The following is a 22,353-nucleotide window of genomic DNA, read 5'->3' on the forward strand; positions in this document are numbered from 1 at the left end:
GGCCGCTGCGGCAGCCCGGCTGCTTGGAGGCGCTGCGCCGCAAGGCCGAGCGGGCGCGCAAGAAGCGGCTGCGCCTGCAGCAGAGGAGGCGCGAAGCCCGCGCGGCCCGGGAGGAGGAGGCGGCCCGGGCCGCCGAGCGGGAGGCCGCCATCGACCGGTGGCGGGCCAAGCGCGTCCACGAGGTGGAGGAGAAGAACCGGGTACGGCGGCGCCCGCCTGCGCCCTCGCRCCCCCGCTCTGGCGCCGGCTTCCGAGGCCTGCGTCCCCTTCCCGTTCGTGGCGAGGCCCCGCGGACGGTTTGGCTCCGTCACCGTGGCCTCCCGGCCTGGATGGGGCCGTGTCGAGCGCTTCRACGCTCTCAGTCGCCGGAGCGTTGGCTGTGCCCGCTGCTGACCCCGCCACTGCGCGAGCGGCCTGCCTCGCCACCTCGCCTCGTCCCCGTAAAGCTGCTCGTTTGCCTGCTGCCCTTCCACAGCTGGGCGTAACGTTGTCTAATGTGGGGGCGTTTTTGGCTTTGGCGAGAAGGGCTTTAGAGGCCTCTGTGCGGGCTGGCACGAGAGAGCCGTCGTGGCAGAGCTCCTGTGCTCAGGCCATGCCGTCTTAATGCTATTTAGTTGCAGGCTAATGATCCTTAGTCACAGAGTGCTGCAATCAGGACGGTCTCTGTATATCGTACATTTTCCCAACTTTCTGTAGTTAAAGGTCATACGGCTTTGTGAATTCCACAGCTGTTTTGGCCCGGAGTTTTGCATTGCTCCGCATTCCTCTGTTCTATTTTTTTGTTTCTGAAGTTCCTCTGTCATGTCTTACCTTTTCTGTAAAAAGTCCAAATGATGGATGATTGACTTCTTTGCTATGGCTGTGCTACTATAGGAAGTCACTTTGGATCACTCATGCTTCCCTAATCTTTCTGAAAATCCCATTTCATTCTTGTCTTCATGGGCTACTTCATGCATCCTTTCTGATTTTTTTTTTTTCTTTCCCTCACAGGAACGGGAACTTAAAGCTGCTGCTGACAGTGTCTTATCTGAAGTAAGGAAGAAACAAGCTGATACAAAGAGAATGGTAGACATCCTGCGTGCTTTAGAAAAGCTTAGGAAACTGAGAAAAGAGGCTGCTGGAAGGAAAGGTAAATTATGAGATGTTAACGAACCTTTTATGCAAACCCACAGGAAATAATGGGGTGTGTGTGCAGAATATCTTAACCTCTGCACTGACTAGCAAGGTGCAGCTTGAAAGCAACTGCTTTTTTATTAGTGATTTTCATTACATTATTATGCAAAGATAGCTATAAAAGATCTGGATAACAAAGAGAATACGATGGTTGTGTTCCTTGGTTTCCAAGCTCTTTCTTGATAAAAGACATTTTACAGCAAGATCGTTCTTAGCGAGGTTAGGCTTATGTTCATTTGAGATTTTGCAAACTGCGCTCTTAAGTCTGGTAAGAAAGCTCCTTCTGAATTTTAAAAATTCCAGCTTAATTCTCTTTCTGTTTAGGTGTTTGTCCACCTCCCTCAGCGGATGAAGCATTTGAAAACCAAGTGGAGAGTCTCAGAACATTACTCAAAAATCGTACGGAACTGTATGAAGCTGAAGAGCGGGCATTAAGAGTTATGTTGGAGGGAGAACAGGAGGAAGAAAGGAAGAGAGAAATGGAGAAGAAACAGAAGAAGGAAAGGGAAAAACTTCTACAGCAAAAACGTGAAATTGATTCCAGACTGTTTGGGGATCCAGGTAAATTCTGCATGTTGAGTTAACTGTTCTTATTTTTTTCACCTTTTAGGAGGTAAAGTTAAAATGCAGACATGAATTAGAGGAGAAAGAAGTCATCTGCTGGAATAACTTATATTCTGAGGAAAAGATAAGATAAACATAGTGAAAGAGTTTAACTGCTTTTAACAAGTTATTAAATGTGATGTAAGAAGAACTGCTAGCTATTCAGTATAGACTGCAGTATATCAATACTACTTCGGGCTGGTTTCATAATTTTTTGCAAGAAGAGATTGCAGATTAAGCTGAATTTGGAATAAACAGAATAGATAGACTTCAGACACCCAATAGATGCTTTATTCTGGTGATTCAAGAAGTGTGACCTGGGTAATCTGTAAAGATTCAGTATCCGTATGTTCACCTCTTTTAGAGGATAAAGGCAGAAAAACTCTTGACTTGAAGTCAAGTATTACTCTTGACTTCTCTACAGCAGTACTGATAATGATGTGCAAAACATGTAAATAATTGTTTATATATTATATAGGAGAACAGTTTTAAGTTTTAGCTGGGGAGTGGCATATGAGTTGGCATGTTTTGGGCTTCTAAGACTTACTAGAATTGGAAGTCTCTATTACTGAACAATTTCTGTGTATGTGTTTTAACAGATGAATTTCCTCTGACCCATCTGTTGCAACCCTTCAGAGAATATTACTTACAAGCTGAGCATTCTGTACCAGCTCTAATCCAGATCAGGTAAAAACAAACAAAATATTTCATTATCTGAGGTGACAACTATTGTCTGTTGAGATTGTAAAATTATAGTCCTTTTAGTTCCTTAACTTCCAAATATAGTTATATGTGATGCATTCTTTTCCTGTTTTTTCAGCTAAGTATACTCTGCTTCTAGCTCGATAAAGTTGTATCCAGCAGACCCCACTGTGAGGCAGAGTGCACTTCTCTGTATCACCATATATTTCCTGTGACTCTGTATTTAATTTTCGCATTTGTGCTTTGGAGAAATGTTTTAGAGTACAGTTTACAGTGGATTTGTGTGTTGATCAGTATGAAGAAATATGTATGTGGGTATAATAAATCTTATTTACAAAGGTGAGTTGGAATGGATATCCTCTCAAACAACACTCTTTCTGTTAAAGGCACGAATGGGATCAGTACTTGGTGCCAGCTGATCACCCTGAAGGAAGCTGCATCCCTCCAGGATGGGTTCTTCCGAGTCTCCCTACGAATGACACTTGGGCCACTGCTGTCAGATAACTTATCACTGAATCGTTTTAACATTGAAGCAATGTTCTATTATAGTTGTGTGTGTACGTGYGAGAGGAAAGAGGGTCCAAAGAAGAAGTAACATCCTTGGGTCCCGTTTCTGGTTGTTAGCATGTAGCCAGGTACTGGAATTCCTTGAATAAAACCATTAAAGAGATGTTTTTGCCTTCTGAATCTGCCGGGAAATACCTAAGCAAGTACGAAGTTGTTAGACATCTTGTGGTATGGAATTGTAATCCAACTATGAGTTTTGCTAACAGCTCTCAGTCTTAATAAAGTAACATTGCTGACAAAGTTATTTGTACCAATGTTAGCATGCTATTTTTAGTCACTTTTATTTTTATAAGCCTAAATCAAGATTACGAAATCTCCAGAAGAAAAAAAAAAACATTAATAAGAACAATATTTTGCTTATTAAATGAAGCATGTCAAGCATCACTGTCAGAATAATTTCTGTATTTTTGTGAGTAGGAAGGAACATATTACAAGTTGAAACAAATCCTTAAAATACAAACAAGACTTAGTTTTGTTTTGTTTTTAAAGCTTGATTGTTATCAGCTGTTGACATTTTGCTTTTGTGGGCTAAAACTGGTACCACAAGATGGAAAAAATTTCCTCTCATGCTGAAATAGGTCAGATAGTCATGTGAATATATATATAAATTTGATAAATAAGCCTGCTTGGAAAAAAAAGTGCAAAAGCTGAAATCTAACTTATTCTAATTGTTTTTGCCTATATATAATACTTATGTCTAATATATGTAATATATAATATAGTCATTTTTCTATAGGGGAGATCATTTATACTTGATTTAAAAATGCAGCTCTGGTTTTTGTAAGTTGTTTTTTTTTTTTTTTGGTACTGAATAAATAGAGAAAAATTGATTTTTTTTGTTTTGTTTTGTTAGAAGCATCTTTGGTCCAAGGGAGAAATTTGTTTTAGTACTTGGCATCAAACATGACCCATACTGTCGGGAGAGCTGCGGGCAAAAGGTTTGTGCGGAGGGACTTCTACCTCTCACCAGGCGTCAGAGGGTTCTGGTTTCAAAGCCTTCCATGTTCTGGCCAGCTTGCCTAAAACAGTGATGGGCCATATGGTTTGGGGGCTTTTTTTGTCTATGCAGATAGATTGCAGTGGAATTTTTCCAGAGATGCAGTCATTCTTCTAGCTTAGCCCTAATGTGTGGGAAAGGATTGAATCTTTCCCACTCCTTACCTCTTCGCGTTGCGACGTTGTGTAATTCGCTGAGGCGGCAGCGCCTGGTTGCCTAGTCTGAGCTGATCGGTTCAGCACCTTTAACTTGCGCTTTGTACGTGATGCTCACGGTTTCTTGGCCGAACCTTTGCATTGGTTTCTCTTAGTAAGAGCACACTAGCTAGTCGTTTCTGAAAGAATTAGGATCTGTATGAGAATGCAGAAGTGTGCAGTTCTTGCTCCCGTGTTGTGTTGCCTACCTATAAGCACCGCAAAATACAACTTACTGTGAAGTATTTAAAGACAGGGGTTCTGGTTTGCTTGTCTCTACGTTCTTCCCATTCCTATCCCAGCTCTTTAGCTTTTTGGTACCCTAAGACATTTATGACTAGATCAGGTCTTACCTGATGAATAGCAAAAGTTCAAATAGTGCAAAAACAATTGCAGAAGCAACACTTTCGATGCAGGAAGCTTGGTGACCAGAGGATGCCCTGCTTAAATAGTTAGGCTGCTTATCCCGTCAGCGTGTCTGATGAGACAGGCTAACTACTTAAGCTCCTATAATCTTAAAACTGCAGAAATGTAAGTCAGATGCTTGTTTGACTGTGCAAGAGTTTAAAGAACTAAGCAGTGGCAAAGCAGCGCTGCTCTACCCTGTGAAAAAAGGTGCATGACAGCATCTGAAGGTAAGGATAACCTTATATTGTTAATAAGACTTGAAAATGCCAGCTACTGATGTGAATTTAGCTTTAGCTACATTTAACTCACAGGTTTTATGTGGTTTATTCTAAATATTTGCTGCTGTCTAATGACTTTTGCATTAAAATGTTTTATATTTTTGGTAAGATGTTGAAGCCGCAGAAGAAAGAGGAATGTTTAAAATCACAGCTGAAAAAATGTGTGAGATGGTATACTGATTATTTAAAAACTTGTATTCTAATTTAATATTTACCTTAACATTCAAATTTGTCCAAGTATAGTAAAATACTTCCTACTATTTTAAGTTTTAAAAAATACTGTAACCCAAAAGACAAGAAGGGGTTGATAGGGGTTTCCAAGACTCATTTGCATCCTCTCCCTTCACTTGTCCCAGTGTAATTCAGGTTTTTATGCTTGTAGGGCATACCCCGTTCCTGATGCATGTYTGTGTGCTTGTCAGCCTGTATCTTTACAGTGACGTTAGTGAGGGCTGGTGTGAAACAGTAACCGAGCAGATGAGGTCAGAACGCTTGTAGAAGTTGCTTTTCRGTGTAAGGGTTTACCAGTGACCCTCTTATTCTCGACTAAGAGCATTACCATAGCCATAACTCCTCACCTCAATGTATTTTTTTTTTTTCTAAATAGCTGCTTTGGGAATGAATGTTTGTGGGAGCCTTTTTTAACCACGATATTTATACGATGAAATACAGTATGATAATACRGTACAATAACTAAACGGCAGCTGAAGTTACTGAGGTATAGGTTATTCTGTCTCTGCAGGGGACAGCTGGACTTTGATGTGGGTTTAACTCTGTTGACATTGGACTCTAAAGAAAGCACGGCTTTCTGTCTGTAAACAAGCCTGTGCCTTTTGGAAACTTCAGTATAACACGGATTTCAGATCTGTCAACACCAGCTTTTGTATTTGCCTCGTAGTGGCTTCAGATATATTCACTGCTACCTGTCTTCATCCCTTAAAGTCCCATTTGAAAACAAGTAACTCTGTTTTAGGGGACGGACAACAAGGTCCTGCTTTCCGTTGCACCTGATGACCGTTGGCAATGATAGATGCTGCACAGCTGCGGAGAGGTGTTAGTCACTTTATACCCTGAACTACGCGAACGRGCTTTTCCTCTTGCAGGCAGCGCCTGCACGGTGACTTTAACGAGCTAGAGAGAGCGGGGGGAGCGTGGCCTCGACTGTGGATGTTTTCACGCGTTTTCTTGCTCGGTACTTACGTGGATTGCAGCTTACGCTGAGCCCTCTTACGTCTGAAAGCAGATGGCCTCGGCCTGCGTAGGACTCGGGCACGTTGCGTGCGTAACGCGTTAGCCAAAGCACACGTGCAGGCCTAGCAAAGCGGGTTATCGTCTCTGGCTGCGCTGCAGCCCTGGGCATTAAGTGATCCTGGCGTAAGCAGCTGAGTGACAACTCTTTTGTGAATTCAGTAAGAGCAACTGAGTTGCACCGAGCGATTGTGTGCGGCGCTGTCAATTTGCAGTCTAGGAGGCGCTTGTTGCATTCTTTCCGAATGTAAGCAATGGAGTGTCTCAAATGCAGTTTCCCGTTTTAGATCCTTATTTTCAGATTAACCTAATGGGCAGCTTTTTGTCCTGTGCATACATTCTGCTGCTTTTCTTTTTTGGAGTGTTTATCCTCACTAGCATAGGAGCCATTTCTTTTTAAAAGAAAAAAAAAAATAGGGAAAGCACTTCTGTGGATACTGATGTAATGCCAAATATTTACTTTTTGTGTCTTCAGAAAGACTGTTGAGGACTGCTGCTTTGGAAATTTTTTAAAATAGGCACAGACTTTAGATTCCACAACTTGTTGGAAGACTTACCATCAGGTTTTGCCAGTCAACATTGTATAAAGGAAACTATTTTGCATGCTGTCATCCCTGGGAAGCGGGGGATTCGGGACCTCATGCAACAAGTAGTGGCTTATTTTTTATTTTTTACTAAATTGAGTCATTTGTACAGAACTGATGGCTATATTATTGCAGTAATATTTTCCATGCCACTATTTCCAGAAGTTTTTCTCTCCACTGCCATTCCTAATCTAAAAAACATCAGCACACTTAAAATGACTAGATGGTTCTTAAAAGCTAATCTGGCCTTAAAGTGGCTCATTCAACATCCCTCTAACACTGTGGCTTGCCTGATGCACCAAAATGAATCTTTGAAGAAGTTACTGAAGTGAAAAAATAGGCAAGAATAAAGCGTAGGTCCTTCTATAGTTCTGCGTTTAGGAAAATAAGTCACGTGAGCTCTGGCTTGGCCACGTCTGGGGTGCAACGGTAATCGTTCACCCCACTGCGGGCAGAAGATAAGGCGAAGTGCAGCTGCAGCTTCCTCGTTCCCTTGCTTCCTCGGGAAGCTGCTGCGGCGTCTGGGGAGAAGCCGTCGGCTGGAGCAGCCGGGCGGCTCCGCGGGACGGATAGCGGCCTGCTGGCGGCCCACCGGACGGCTCAGCCCACGGGGAGGTTCCTCCCGGGTGGCACGCGTGCTTCCTCTTAGGCTGCCTATGCCGACCCGTCTGGGTTTGCAGCACCGTCGTCTTCTCTGAGCCCGTGGTCACGCTGAAGTGGTGTGAAGAGCGGGGCCCTGGCAAGTGTCCTCCTTGGACACCGTTTCTGCTCGGATCGTTCTTAAATCTTCCTGATATCTATTACTAATTAAGATTTTGCAAGTCTGGGCCTGGCGCGCCACCTGCTCTTTGCTAGGCTGGCAGGGCAGTGCCTCCCGCTGATAAGCCGGGTGTGAAAAGCTCTGTTCCTTTCGCTCGAAACACATCGTTCTTCTCTCCTCTCACCCACCTTCGTTGGGATTAGGCCAGCGCAGCGTCGCTCCCGTGCTGGTTCAGTCAGGCTCCAGCCCTTCCTTTTATGTTTTTGTTTTCTTCCTTCCTCAGACAGCAAAATACCGAGCAGCAGGAATGAGCTACCTGGATGAAGTACCGTTCAGAACGGTCAGGAGCTTGGAAGGCGACTCGGCGAGAGAAAGTGCTTTAATTAGCACGCCGGCCATCGACGTTCCTGACTGCGCCGAGCTCCTCGTGAGCACCATGGTAAGCCGGCCCCTTCCGAGAGCCGCGTGCGGGTCCGTTCCCATGGGATGTTAAAGGGAATTCAGCAATATTCTTTTTTCTTTGCTAAAGAGGAGAAGGAGGACCTCTCCTTGAAATCGTTGTCCTCTTCATTGGCTGTTTTTAGTAAGGGTGGGCGGAGGTGAGGAGGATTTGCGGTGGTGGGTGTGAGGAAGGGGTTGGTTTGGGTTCATTTTTTTTTAATCTCACCCAAGCATGAAGATTGGATGAATGGAGAGTTGCAGGATGGTATTTTCTTCGGGAGGCCTCGTGAAGGACAAGCTTCAGGCCCTGCTCTGGGAGTCTTCTGCAGTGGAGGGTCACCACTGGCTCTGTGCGAGATGGGACCAGGTGACACCACCTGTGCTGGCACTGTGCGTCCTCTGACGTTTTGTGAGCTGCCTCATGGTTCGGTCCTACGCTGGTTTTGAATGTGCGCTGGTGCTGTAAGGGCTTTCTCAGCAATATTCAGCCCCAGCGTAGAAATCCGATGGAGCTCCTCGTGCTCCAGAAGGGGGTTGAACCCTTTCCTTTAATATTTACACTGAACATTTGGAGTCGGCTCTCTAGGTTACAGGTAACACCAGCACGGTTTCATTCCGCTGCGATTCCAGATTTGCTTGGTGTGTTGGGCCGTGCCTTAAGGAGTCTCGCCCGTAGGTGGGGTCAGCGCGCTTCGCTCTTGGGAAGTCGGTTGTGGAGGCGGCAGCAGCTCTTTGCTTGCTCCTGCCCGACGGATCCCAAACGCCCAGCGCACGTTTAACGCGACGCTTGCCGCGCGGACGCTTTGGGGACTTCTCCGGAGGAAACGCTCGCGCGCCCGCTTTGGCCCTCTGCRCGGAGGCCGGGGCTGGGTTGCCGGCAGCGGTGCGCGTCCCCGCTCGCCCCGGCGAGTCCCAGCCCTCGGCTTTGGCGCCGGGCAGCGACGTGTCCGTGCTCCTCGCCGGAGACCGTCGCCCGCTGGGCAGCGGCAGTCCGGAGCGGCCTTTCTCTAAGCACGCGGTGGTGTTTTCGTCGGGGAGATCGGTTTGGGTCCGTTTCTTGCCGCAGCCGACAAGTTCTCTGCCCTGGGGTGTAGAGCAGCAAAAACAGCATTCCTGTCCTGTGAATGTACTCRTGTGCCAGGCCAGGGAGACCTTGTTTGGAGAGCGCTGGGACACACGAGACTCGTTTTTTCCAGGAAGCCCTTGGATTTAAGTCACAAACATATTTATATTTTAAGGCAGAGGATGTGGAAATGGCTCCTCCGTCCTGTGACCTGTCGAGGTGCCAGAAGCAGCTCTGCCCGGCGCGGCGCGCRGGGTCGCAGGCAAGGAGGGGGCGGGTGCCAGCCCGTGTGCCGCTAACGGGGGCTCGCAAACGAGCCCGGCTCCGAAGGCGCCTTCCCCTGTGCCGCTCCGTGCGCCGGGGACGTCCCTCAGCGGGTGACTTGGTGCGGTGCCGCCCGTGCAGCTGGGATCCAGGTGGAGAGGTGCCGGCTGGCAGGACCCTCTGCTCACTGCTCTTGTCCCACCAGCCGTAAAGGTGACGCAAAACACCTCAGAGCAGGATTCTAAGCGGGACTGAAAACAGTAATAACCGTGTAGGCAGCTTTTTCCAAGTGCAAAAGTTGGGGCTGCCTCTAAGGATGCAGCTAGCGCTGGCCACTCTGGCCRTCCTGGCRCGCGTAGTCCTGATGTTCGGGTAAACGGGAGCGCRTCTCGGATCRGCGCAGCCTTTAACGCGCCGGGCGYGAAGCGTTTGCTTTGCCGCATGGGCGTTCGACCGCCCGCCAGGCGCCTTGGCTTCAGGCGCCCCGAATAACTGCTTGTTGCTACTCCGCAGCACGACTTCTCGCTGGAAAGGAAGGTGCTTTACTGGATCGAGGCTGCTTCTCAGCAGCAAACCTCCTGCCGCCGGGCCACCTCCGAGGTTGTCCCCACGGCTCCCCCGTGCTGGCTGCTCCTGGTGGACCCCAAGGACAGCTACGGTGCCAGCGTGGAGAGCAAGGAGGCAGCGGTGGGGAGAGCCAAGGACGGCGGGGCCGGCGCCTGCCCCGTGCGGAGGTGCGTGAGCCTAAGCGCCGCTGCGGAGGGTCGCGGGCACGCCAAGAGCCGGAGCGCCCTCTCCGACACGGAGAGTGAGGCCTGGCCCTCCRATGAGGAAGGGTACTTCGAGGATGACGAGTATTCCTCCACCTCCTGGGAAGAAAACGACAGAGAAGAGAAAGCTCGAAGGAAAAAGGTGGGCAGAGCTGTGGCTTCTCGCGCCGGGCTGCACCAGGCCAGGCCCAAGACGTCGCCGGGCTTGCTGGAGCCCACGTCGGAGAACGGCTACCGCAAGCCGGCAAGCCCAGACCCGGCCAGGCAGAGAAGGTCCACGGTTATATTCAACAACATGAAGAACGAGCTGGAAGGAGCCCGGAGGAAGCTGGCTGCTTTGGTGCATCCTTTGAATAGAGCCTACGCGGAGAAGAAACAGGCCTTCGCGCTGTCGTCCCTCCACCAGCGTCCCCGGACTAACAGGAACCTTAAATACTGGTTTGCCTCCGACGCCGCCCGGCCGGCGATCCTGACGCCGGTTCCTCCTGCTCCTCCTTGCTGCGGTCCCCCGGCACCGTCCTCTGCTGCGTCGATACCGCCGATAAGAAAGCATAAGCCCACCGTCGCGGTGAGATATTTTGCTCGCGTATCCCTTTGCTTGCTGCTGCCTGCGGAAGTCAAACGAGCTTATGCAGCCGTGGGAGGGGAGCGGAGGGAGGAAGCAAAGCATCGCACGGAGCAAAAGTTTTATCCTGCTTGCYGAGTCCTGCGTAGCAAAGCAGGACCGAAAGGGCTCTGCGCGAGCACTAAACCGATGAGAAACGTCTGGCGAGTTTTCCTAAGAACTGAATCAGGCTTTTTTGCCATAATGTTTTAAAAATACTTTTTTTTTGTGAGAAAGCTTCCGTCATCATCAAAAAGTGTATTTGCCCTAATCAAAACCACCTTTTTTCCCCCCCTAGCAAGCAAAATGATTTATTCGCTTTTCAATGGAAACATTAAAAAAAAAAAAAGTGAAATAAGCTTTGCTCCCTCTTCCCTCTCCATTTTTTCCCCCTATCACATATAAATGGAGTTTGTGCCTTCCTATAACCATCACAGCTGCTCCTCCTGAGGGTCCCAGAAGAGAAACCAGGGTTTGAACAGACACAAAAATGGGGTTATTTCTGCTCGCCCTTCTTCCCTAGGTCTCTCTGCCTCTGCTGTTCAGATTAAACGTTCCCCACGCTCGCTGTTTTATAGCTCGAAAGGGCCCCTTCGCCTTTCTTGTCGTGCAACTCTGGCAGCCCTTTCTGTTGCAAATCCTGTTTGTCTTTTAAGAAAAGCCTAGGAAGTCTTAGACTTCATAGTCCTACTATAAATACTGATCATTTAACCATAGAGACAGTGGTGTGAAATGATGGAGTAAATATTGCATTCTGTTGTCTTAAGTTTGAATCGTGCAGTGTTGTAAAACATCACGTTTCGTCCAGATCCTTGAGAGATTTACAAGATGAATTACTTCAGATCTGCAATTAAAACCATCAGACACATGCAAGGCTGTGTTATTTATATGTAGTAGCATTAGACGTAGGCATTTAGCCGCTCCTTAATTATACTATGTGTATTTGTACACTGAACAGCTGCTACGACTAATTACTAATCCATCACCCCAGTCTGGTCAGCTATTGCACCAAATGCATCATACTGAATGCTAAAGCCTCGAACCGAGACGAGGGCTTCTTCTTGCATGGTAATTTCTAGGAACGATGAAGGTTTTATTRMAGAAACTTAAGTAAAAGTAAGATATATCTCATAAAGATCACAGCGTAAACAGGACATAAGGTGACCACCTACTGCATCGCCTCCCGGCTGGCACTGCTGCACCTCGCTTGGCCAGCCGAGGACAAGGATGGCATTTACTGCTGGAGGTAGGGACGGGATTCCCAGGGAGAGGAAGCTGGTTTTGATCAGTTTAGTGCACAAACACCCGTGAGTGCTGTTTCCTTTGATCTATATGTGTAGCTAGGCCTGGGTTTAATTAAGTCTGCTCTCCTCTGAAGAGAGAGCTTGTGGATAAATCGTGGTAGATGTCCCCAAATACAGTAACAGCCACTTGGAGTCTTTTGTTTGTTTTTGTTTGCGAAGTGCACATCTTGGTTTTCCCAAGTTTCTGCTCGGCAGGCGTCATCACCCCGGTCTGTACCGGGCTGCTCGGGAAACGCAAAAAGTTCTGCTCTCAGGGAGGTCACCCCCTTTTTTGGGAAAAAAGGCACGGACAGGATGTATAGCAGGGAGAGTCACATCCATGCTCGCTAACACATGATCCTTTATTTAGACAGACGCACACATGCACACCCAAACCCAAAGGGGATTGTTCCATTTATGGGAATTTTCCTCTTCTTGTGCCAGCTAATGAAATTACGCTAAATGGCAAATGCTGAAGCAATGCTTTTAAATGCCTGCAATCACCTCGCCGCTCTGGAGAGAGGCGGAAAGGAATCCGCCGCACGGTTCCGCCTAGGGCTGAACGCTGGCGTCGCGTAAGCGGCCGCGTCCTAATTAGCGAACGTACCGTTTTTCTGTTTGTGTTCCAGTCCCTCAGCCCCTACGCCTGCCTCCCGCCGGCCTCCGCGCCSGCCCGGCCGCCGGGTTCCCACAGAGCTCATCCGGACTCGGCGGCCGACCTGCTCTCGGCGCTGAGCCAGGAGGAGCGCGACCTCATCGAGCCCGTTATAGCCTTGGGCTATCCGGCCCACAAAGCTATCCTCACCCTCCAGAAGACGGGAAAGCAGAGTTTGAGCCAGGTTGGTGGAGCTGGTGTCGCTTTACTGAAATGCTATGGAAAGCACTCGGTAAAGAACAGCYGTGAACGACTCTCTTTTTGCCCGGGATGGACTTCTGGCTGCTTTGGGGAAATGGAAGAGTTTTCCCCGCTTTGGTATAAGAACTTGGTCAACGGGGTTTTTCATTAGATCACACGTCTTCACTTTTGCTGTAATGTAACTGCAATGAGTTGCGCTCAACTTTTCAGTGAGTAATAACGGCTGGGTAACATTATCCTTTAAATCTGTTGTTTAAAGCCTAGTGTCCTTCTGAAGCACAAATTTTGCCCCCGTATATGGAAACTTTTTGCACATCATTTTTTTTCCGGCTGTTAGATTCATATGATTATTTCCATGGCTCATCCTGTCAGAATGGGACTGTGTAAATACCTCCGAGATTTGTCTGGTCTCTCTCCAAAACACAAGATTCCTGCTTTGGAGCAACCACTGAATCCGCACGAGCAGTGCGTTTGGGTCACGGGCTATTTTACTGAGGGAGCCCTTATGCTAACCTGGAATTTATTGTGAAAAGTTAACACGTAGCCTCTCCTTGCCCCCTGCTATGGAGCCCGAGCTCTCTGCTTGTCCGGACGGATATCCTGCGCTCCGGGTGGCCTCAGCGTGTGCAGCRCCTCTAAGGGATGAGCAGGCTGCAGCCAACGGCCTTTGCAAACCTGGGGCTGGGCTTGCTCGTCCCAGACGAGGGACTGGCGGGGCTGGATTTTGCATCTGCCTGATTTCTGCGGGGGGAGAGCGGGGTGGGGGAACGTTCGGGTGAGGGGGGAGTGYGTGCAGCAGGTGACGCTGACGAGCGGGGTTCGTCTGCGGTGCCGCCTCTGTCTCGATGGGGCCGGTGAGCGCAGGCGTGCGCAGTGCGCGTTGCAGCGCGAACAGGGTCGCCGTGCTGGCAGAGGAGGGGGAGGAAGCTGCTTTTTATAAAACAGCCCGGCCGGGGGGTCGCGGCTCTGCAGGCAGAGACGGTTCGAGCTCGCAGCTCCCTTTTCCCGGGGTGGTGCAGGGAACAGTCCTGCCAGGCGGGCGCTTGCCTGGGATACGGCACAGCCTCTCTCCCGGGGCGGCCKCAGCACCGTGCGGAGCAGCGTGCAGGATTTACGCTCTTGCAGGGGGAGAAGAGCTTGGCTGTGGCTTAGTAAGACGGACATCCGCCAGGCCTGGTCCTGGCACGTGTCCTGGTCCACGTACGAAGCTGCTCCGCTGCATCGTGCAGCTCCCGGCTCTGTCCTGGGTTGTCCCCAACATACCACCCTGCTCCGGGCTGGACCAGCCTTCCCAGACCCCGCTCTCACTGGAGGCGAGTGGTGCTGAAAGCCAAAGTAGGGAGCTTTGTTTGTTTGATTCGTAAAGGTTTCTGTCTGCACCGATACAGGGAAATGGGCAGAGCGCAGCCCACGCTCCTGGTGGAGAGCCGTGCAAGCGTGTCTTGTAGCCACGGCTGTCTTTGATGTGAAGGTGTATCGCCCGGAGCGGTGCGTCTTGTTAAAGACGGAAGTGGCTGCAGTCTGCTCCCTCCTGTGTAAATCCAGGGAATCCCATTCTCTTGGAGAGGTGATTAATGCACTGAGCTATGAAGTCTACCTTATATCCCRGAGTCTTCACCAGAAGTTCCTCTCTCCCCCCTTTAAGCCCAATAAAACCAAGATAAAATGTAAGGCCTAGCTCTTGAGGCTTCTATTACAAGTACAGAACTACCAAATTAGGTTAAGTCCTTCCTGGAAAATGTGTTTCAACTAAAGTTTAGAAACAAGAGCCGTGGACGCTCTTCATTGCTCGTTGGTGTCACACAGGGTTTCAATGTGTGACGATGACAGCTTCAAACAGGAAGATTGATTGTGGCACCAGATGGTAGCCAAAAATTGCTCAATTTCTTCACAAAGTCAAGTAAAACTGAGAGAACCCACCCGGGTGGAGAGAGGGAGCTTTTCGAAGTCTTCTGCCTTAAAGAGACAACGCCTTCTCGGTTTTGGTGGAAGAACCTCTCCGAAAGGCTCAGATGGGGCTAGCATTCCCCAGTGCGGCAGGAGCTCCTCTGCGAGGATGAGGAGCCTCAGCCGCGGGCAAGGGCTAAGCCTTACGGGAGCAGAGGACGGAAGAGCATCGCTGATCCAGGGAGCTCTCGATCTGCCTGTGAAATCAGACACGACAGATGGCTACAGCTACTCAGCAGCTCTCTCCCCACGTAGCCGGCAGCACATGCTTCGGATGAAGGTGGGTTACTGAGGAACACAGCCCACCGCATCAGCCGCCTCCTGGCCCCGCTCTGCTGCGAACCGTCTCTCTCTGTACGTCCGTGGAGTTTCTTGCAGAGTCGATAACGCAGCAAAATACGAGACCTGCTGCGTTTCCTCCTCCACGCGAATCTGCTCGCTTCCCCTGAGCGGCCATCTAGATCTGCAGAGCTTCTTGCAAGCCTCTCATCAGCCGTCCCCACCAGCTCGGTGACTCCCCGAGCCTCTTCGCCGTTTGCAGACGTTACATCCTCGGTGACAGCGCTTGCGGCAGTGAGTTAAACAGGCCCGTTAGCAGCAGGGCGAGGAAAGCACACGTTGGCTGTGATCTCGCTGCCCCGTCGGAGAGCCGCTTGTCCCTGCACGCTCAGCGCCCCGGGGACCTTCTCAGCGCTGGCTTTACCTGTCCCTGGCCTGAAGTCATCGTTTGGGTTTTCAGTGGGTTTTGCTGGTTTTTCTCCTCTCAGTCGTCCCCGTTCTTGCGGGCAGGTGTCATTACCACGTGCCGAGGGGGTCGGTGAAATGACGGGCGTTAAACCCAACGCTGCCCTGCTTAAGCAGCCAGTTCTCGGAGCACCTGAAGCCGGGACCTCACAGAGACAAACCTTTCCGCTGGAAGTCAAAGTGGTACCGGGAACCTGGAAGATTTGAAAAYAACTTTAAAAAAAGCACTTGAGAGGAGATTAACTCACTGCACAAGCCTGTCTTTGATGGGAAAAGCTAAACTGCTGCGTTATCACGTCGGGTAGCACCAACTGAAGGAAGAGATGAACTCGCAGGCTGCTGATCCGCCGGGGAAGAGTCTCGAGGTCACGTTATACGCCAGCAGTTTGTGAAGCTGCTGTAAGCTGCCTCCTTGCGAGATGCAGAGCGGGGGGAAAAGCGCTGCGAGCTGGCAGTATCGGAGCGGCCCGCATCGCAGCGGCAGAGCGTGCCCGTCCGGCGTTGCCCGTCCAGCGCTCCTGCCCGGGAAACCGGAGCACGTAACTCGCTGGCCCTTAAGCACATTCCTTCGAGGGTGAGCCGGATACGTTCCTCCTCCTTCCCAAGCAGGAGATGAGCCCAACGCTAAGCCCAAGAGCTTAGCAGGTCGTCGTGTTTAAAAACCTGCTTTTGTTTAGTCTTGAGGACTTTTTTTTTTTTTTCTAAACAATAAAACCGTTGAGTCGACAACAGCATGGATTTCATGCTCAGCTTGAACAAAATGTCAGATTGCCAAGATCGTCCGCGTTCGGCAGCAAACACGGAAAGCRGCTGTTGCTGCTAAAGCAGGGCGAGAGAATGACAGTGATCCTGGGTTTTAATTAGTAAGGTAACGAGGGAAATAAAAGCAGGTTGTGAATGCAAACGACCAGTGAATAACTCATGTTGGAGTTAACAAGCTGCTCTTTAAAGCTTACATTTTTTTTAAACTTCTTCCTTACTCTGCTGCTGGAGAAATAGCTGTTTAGCCAACTTTTGCGGGACTTTTTTGGACTTTTTGAGCGCTTTATGGCCTTTTACTGAATCTTTCTGCTTGGCTAGGACAGTGCTGCGGATCCGGGGCGGCACGAACCTGTTCCCCCTTGGATGAAACGGAGYGGCTTCAGGGAGACCCGGGGGGCCGCAGCCATTTCTCCAAGCAGCGATATTTGCTTTCYGCTATTGTATAGTTCATTTATTATTGTCTGTCACATATGTTTTTGGACAGTGAATGATTCTTGCGGCATTTAAAAGATACCGCTGGGAGTTGTGCTGTCAGCACTCCAAGAACAACGAGGAAAGCCAAAAATAACTGTTTGCTTTCAGTAACGACAGCGGCCAGGCCTCCCCCGGGGGTGGGCTCCGGGCTCGGGTCCTGGAGCGAGCCCGCCGGGGCCGAGCTCCGCACATCAAAGCCGGCCCGGCAACAGCCCGGGCGAGGGGTCAGGGCGTACCTGGCTGCTCACCCAGGCGGGCTCCGTTTTTGGGAAAAAAAACACTCCAACTAACCATTAGATCATTACTTTTTATCTCAGACCGTTCATATTTTTGGTTTCGTCCCGTCCTCCCTCGGTTTTGTTCCCGTTCCCGCCCTGGGAGAGCCAGGGGGGTCCGAGGTGCTACCTGCCCCCACGAAGCCATGGGAGTCCTGCCGTCTGAGCAGGACGGGTCTGCCCGGAGCCTTCCCGTCTCCCTTAAAACCCGGCCCCGAGGCGGCTGCGGGAGCCGCGGGGCACCAAGCCCTGCGCAGCGCTCTGCACGCGGAGGTGGCGCAAGGAAAGCGTCCCGGCGCAGCATCCGTCCCCCGCGTCCCGGAGCTTGCGTTAACCCTCGCTGTCTTCTCCTCCAGTTCCTGGGCTACCTCCGTGCCTGCGACCGGCTGCTGAAGCAGGGCTACGAGGAGGGGCAGGTGGAGGAGGCCATGGAGATGTTCCAGTACTCGGAGAAAAAGGTCAGAGCGGGCCGGCGCGGCGCCCAGCCTTTGGGGCTGCGTCCCCYGGCACCCTGTTTCCAGTAAGCTGCACGTACCGGTGCGCCCCGGACGCGGTCCGGAGCCTCCCGGACGAGCAGACCCCATTGCTGCGCGCGCGGTGAACCTGCATACGCGGGCCCAAAGCCGTGGGGTGGCATTGCACGGCCCCGTGGGCTCCCCACGCRGCGGGAGGACACGGAGGTGCCTCCTGCTGATGAAATCTGGGCTGGTGCTCTTTGATGCAATGTCGACTGTCACGGCACCCAAGATTGCCCGGCTCGCCTCCGGATAGGAGCGCTGCACGGGGAAAGTGGCTGTGCCTCGTTTTTTTTAGGCAGACGGCGGTTTATTGAGAACGTGGCTCCAGGTGGGACGTTGTGGCAATGAGACCCAGCTTGAGGAAGGGAGGAAAAAACAGAACAAATGAATTCCAGATTGTGTTTCCTGGCTCTCCCCAGTTTCGTGTAATAGTTTTGTAATGCGCCCAAACACTTGACTGGAATTCATATTTAATTTTATGAGGAGCAAGGAAGTTAGAGCCTCACTTTATTAAATATTTCTTATGAAAAAAAGTTGAAGTAAAGGAACGCTTTTAGAAACTAGCCCTTGTACGTCTTCCCTTCGCCAGTCGGCTTTCAGCAGGGGTTTCGGCAGTGCCCTTCCGCTGTAATACACCCCTGCCGCGTTATCCGGCCCTACTGCAGCCCCGTCGCACAAGGCTATTTCCGCTGAAACGTTGCAGTGAATTTGCCTTAAAAAGCCAATGATGAAATCGCTCCTTTCTCTTCCTTCTTCTCCTTGCAGGCAGCCGAGTTCTTGCATCTGCTGGCTCAGTTCCATGACATGGGCTTCCAGCAGAACGAAATCAAAGAGGTCCTTCTGCTTTGCGAGAACCACAGGGAAAAGGCGCTGGAGGAGCTCGTGACGCAGAGGCAGTGACCGGCCGGTCGCCGCTGCGGGCCCGGCGTCGCGTCACGTCCCGGCTCGGGCGCCTCGGCGCGCTTCCGTCCGCGCGGCTCGCCGTCCTCCCCGGCAGCGCGCCTCCCCGCCGACACGCTGGAAGCGCCGGCTGCTCCTCGCGCCTCTGGGGTGACRCGGAGCAAAGCTGCTGTAGCTCGTTTCTGCGTTGCGGTGCTCGCAAATACAGTCTAGCGTAGATTCTTAAAATCTATCCGAATCAGCAGAAAAGGTTGTTATCATAAAAGCCAAACACTTTGCTAGCAACGTTAGTTGTTTCTTTCTGGAGATGACTGACTCAGGCCAGTCTGAATATTATAATTAAGATCTAGTCAKATCTCCTTAGCATCTCCTTTTAAACTAGAAACTTAAGAAGAATGCGTAATTCAGTGAAGGGTAAGAAAAGAAAGCAGACTGCCGTTGTTCTGGGTTACTAATACGTTACGTTTATCCAATAAAATGAGAAATGGTTCGTGCAAGGTTTTATGCTGTGTGCGCTCTGGARGTTTTGTGAAATCTGAACGGAGAAATGGAGGAACGGCTCTGCTCCACCTGCCTTTTATTCCGTGCCCAAATTGAGAAAATTCAGGGGATGCCCCCCTCAGCTGTGGAGACAGCGGCTCGAAATCGAGTTCTGCACAAATGTCAAGATCAGGGAAATCTGGATGCCTGGGGGAATTTTTGTACGTGTCAGAAATACAGAGAACACAAGATTCAAAGCACCTTACTAGATGTTTCTCTGGCTTTGGCAATGTAACAATGGATAATTTCTTCACATGAGAGTACATTATTTTCCTTTGAATTAGATACAGATGTAATTTCTTTGAGTAAAGATTGTTGGAGAGGCTCTTCAATGTATTTATTGTGTCTTTTCGTATGAAAATGCCAACTGGCGCAATTTAGCAGAGACGGTTCTTAATTAGTTGCAAAGTGTTTACCGTTTTTCCATTGCATCCTTCCAGCAGATCTCTTAGCCCAATGCTTTTCCATTGCGTTAGAACAATCCGTCTTCCTTCCCCACATTTCCATGAGTAGCTTTCGAACCCCGGGATGCAGGAATACACCTCCGTGGTGGCGTTCATCCTTTTTTTTTCTTTTTTTCCCTATTTTAGTCTAATTTCTGAGGACCCTGCGAGACCAATATCAGCACACTCCTCGCTGAGAGCTGCTTCCCGCAGATACGGAGCCCTGCGCCGTGTGAGCAGCTCTCAAGGAGTCCTGAGTTTCTCCCTTTTGAAGCTGTGCGGAAGGGAGTTGCTTTGCCCACATCCGAGGGCTCGTTATACTCGCCCTTCTTTAACGTAGTTGTAAAGAAAAGTGTGGCACCCCGTATTGCTGAGGGAGAAAACCTGCAGGGTGAAGGGCAGCGGTGCAAKGGGAGCACCAGCGTTAAAAAGCTCTGGCCCAGCACTGAAGATTTTGCTCAGGTATGGTACTTTACTACGTAAGGAAGATTTGCAGAATCTGACACGTTGTTTAAATGCGGAAATGGAAATGTCCCAAAATGCCAGCGAAAGCCGCTCAGCCTGGAGGGCCGCGCGAGCTTCCTGGAGAGGCGGCCTCAGTCCCACCTCCCGTGGTGCCTTTGCTCCTGCTGTTTGGGCAGCTCATGTTTCCAGAACGCTCTGTTGCTTCTTCTGGCCGGCTTTTCTTTGCAATGTCCTTTGTGAAACCTCACCTTTTTTGCAGTGCCCACAGAAGTGCCCATTCCAGTGAGACCTTTTTGCAGCTGAGGACGTTTGCTCATCTTCAGCCCTCCTTTTTGGCTGTGCACACCGCGAACGGCTGGCGCAGCACTGCCTGGTGCACGCAGCGGAGCCCCCGAGCTAGCTCTGCGAGCTGGGACCAAGGCTTCGCCTCGAGCCCTGGAGGTATGAAGAAGACCACGGGAGATGGTCTTGAATGCATTAGCTCGCTGGAGAAAGCGGGGAGGATCTCAGGAGATGAGTCCACTGCAGGCWACAGTTGTTGCTGGCAGAAAGTGCCACGTGAACTGAATTGTGACAGGCCTCAAAGGTGCAGGTGGGACGTTGTGTTGGGAGTGGAAACGCAACCAGTGGGACACGAGGCGACAGGAACGGCCAGATCCTGCTCTTTATTTCACGAAGGTTCATGTTTTGCTTGACTTTCTTGCGTCAAGTGAGGACCGTAAGCAGCAAATTATGGTTTCAGGCTGAAAACGCAGGGAAGCCTTGCTTCTCCGAGTCGCAGAACACGCTGTATCGAGCCTGTTTGCGCAGCGAGCTCTCGGTGTACGTGGGGAGCTCGCGAGGCTCTTCTTGCAGCTCACATCCCTGTTTTTCCTGCAGGAGATTTCGCTTGGTTATACAAGCTTTTATTTTTGATACGGCCCTTATAAGGCAAGTCCATTCTACAGAGAGCTTTTCATTACACGCATCCTTGCCAGGATGATGTCACCTTAAAGAGAAACTTGCAGAAGGTTAAACTATGATTAGATATATCGCTTCGCCTCTAACTGTAGTCTTTGGCGAAGCCAACGCCACGAAGATTTAAAGGGCTAGATGAGGGTGGTGTGTCCGTGCCAGCGATGCCTGGTGGTGAGYGCTGAATTCTGGAGCGGCAAATCAAACGCGTGGGCTTGCACCCGCTCGCTGGGCAATGGCCGAACGGACGTGCGCTCCGGTCTGAGGTTTGCCGGGTCCTGGCTCGTAGTTTTTTCCCGCACCCAGCTTGCAGAGGTGAGAACGATATCCCTTCTCCTCCCCGTGCGGCTGAAGCGTCTCGTGTAGCCGAGGTGTGAGGACAGCGAGAAGCCAACCCGGCGGCTTCGCTCCGTCTTGGGTTGTGTTCTGGATTGCTTTCTGCACGGAGGGATGTAACCAAGTTATCCGTCCCTGGGGAGCATCCATGCCACGCTCCCTAGGGACTGCCAAGGCTCGCTTTTTCTCTCAAGTTACGCTTAAAATCTTAAAACCTTTCGCATTTTATTAGTAAATACCTCTGTAAACCTGTGAGCTGTGGAAAAAAGGAAGTGAAAAGAAGGTATGGAGGTGGGGGTAGAGGTTGCGTTGCCTGGTCTTTCCGGCGCTGGAAGGAATGGAAAAGCCTGCCAAGTTAAACTGCCTCGGTTTAGTTACAGAAGCCTGTCAGAAATATTTTAACAACGTAATTATTTTAACTTTGTTTTAACAGCAAGTTTAAACTGGTTATTCAACTTGAAATGGTTTAAAACACAGCGCCTTGCGTGTGCTGCTTTTAGGAGGGAGAAGCCAGCACAAAATGTTAATTGGTTTCATCCAAGAGGGAGCATGGATCTGACTTGCTGGAATTTGTGCTAACAGCTCACACATCCACATGTCAGCTTCCCAGGGCACCAGCGCAGGGCTTATTCCGGATTCCTCCTTACCTACTTGCTGGGTAACATATGGGATTATAAGAACGCTGCTCAAGTGCAGCCTTGTCACAGTAAGTAGTTGTTGGGTTGCTCCTGAGCATCCTTGTATCACCCAAAGCTCCGTTTCAGAACAGAGAGATTTATATATAATGAAATCAAAGACGTTTCTGAGCTTAGCTGAGCCAACGAAGGGAAAAACCATGGGAGTCCCGGGACAGGGCATGTAACAAGTGGGGGGGGCTCACAAAAATGGGCATCCTTCTTGGATTTACACCYGGAATAAAACGTTTTCAGGGCAGATATTTTAGTTGCTGAGCAGGGCWGGCTTGTTCCCAGAGGGCATGGTTACCTTCAGGTCAGCGAAGAAACAGGGCCAGGGAGAGACAAATTCGAGCTGCCTTGACCTGGTCTTACAGACCTTGTCCTTGCATGACCCGCGATGACATCAGGACAACATTTTTCAAGCGTAGTAACAACCAGCTGGCATCTGTGGCACAGATTAACCTCACGGGGTTCGTCCGGCGTGTCGTTGTGCGTACCCCAGGCACGCGACGGTCCTCACCGA

At 50.2% G+C, this 22,353-nt stretch overlaps 2 protein-coding genes across 11 annotated transcripts; both read left to right on the top strand.

The window, feature by feature from the left end:
- Positions 1 to 2: 2 nt before the first annotated feature.
- On the top strand, positions 3 to 3,433 carry PDCD7 (programmed cell death 7; the record flags this gene model as incomplete). The annotated part of the gene is made up of 5 exons (XM_026073314.1): positions 3 to 200; positions 991 to 1,129; positions 1,498 to 1,734; positions 2,376 to 2,463; positions 2,865 to 3,433. Coding segments are annotated over 5 exons (780 nt in total), but the record flags the coding sequence as incomplete, so codon positions are not given.
- On the top strand, positions 3,031 to 19,270 carry UBAP1L (ubiquitin associated protein 1 like). Of its 10 annotated transcripts, none has more exons than XM_026074166.1 (8): positions 3,031 to 3,113; positions 3,899 to 3,983; positions 7,798 to 7,953; positions 8,187 to 8,345; positions 9,796 to 10,620; positions 12,569 to 12,778; positions 17,354 to 17,455; positions 18,281 to 19,270. In XM_026074166.1, the coding sequence occupies exons 3-8, from the start codon at positions 7,822 to 7,824 to the stop codon at positions 18,413 to 18,415; spliced, it is 1,563 nt and encodes a 520-aa protein (XP_025929951.1). In that variant the 5' UTR covers positions 3,031 to 3,113; positions 3,899 to 3,983; positions 7,798 to 7,821; the 3' UTR covers positions 18,416 to 19,270. The 10 variants fall into 10 exon arrangements, 9 of the variants coding, with proteins under 9 accessions (XP_025929951.1, XP_025929988.1, XP_025929996.1 ...); XM_026074203.1 differs by lacking the exon at positions 18,281 to 19,270 and adding an exon at positions 12,864 to 13,004 and having other exon boundaries at positions 17,354 to 17,383; XR_003254893.1 differs by lacking the exon at positions 18,281 to 19,270 and having other exon boundaries at positions 12,569 to 13,004; positions 17,354 to 17,383.
- The last annotated feature ends 3,083 nt before the right edge of the window (positions 19,271 to 22,353 follow it).

This window comes from Apteryx rowi, unplaced genomic scaffold, assembly GCF_003343035.1.
Source record: "Apteryx rowi isolate R43461 unplaced genomic scaffold, aptRow1 scaffold_11, whole genome shotgun sequence".
NCBI classification, from domain to species: Eukaryota; Metazoa; Chordata; class Aves; order Apterygiformes; family Apterygidae; genus Apteryx; species Apteryx rowi.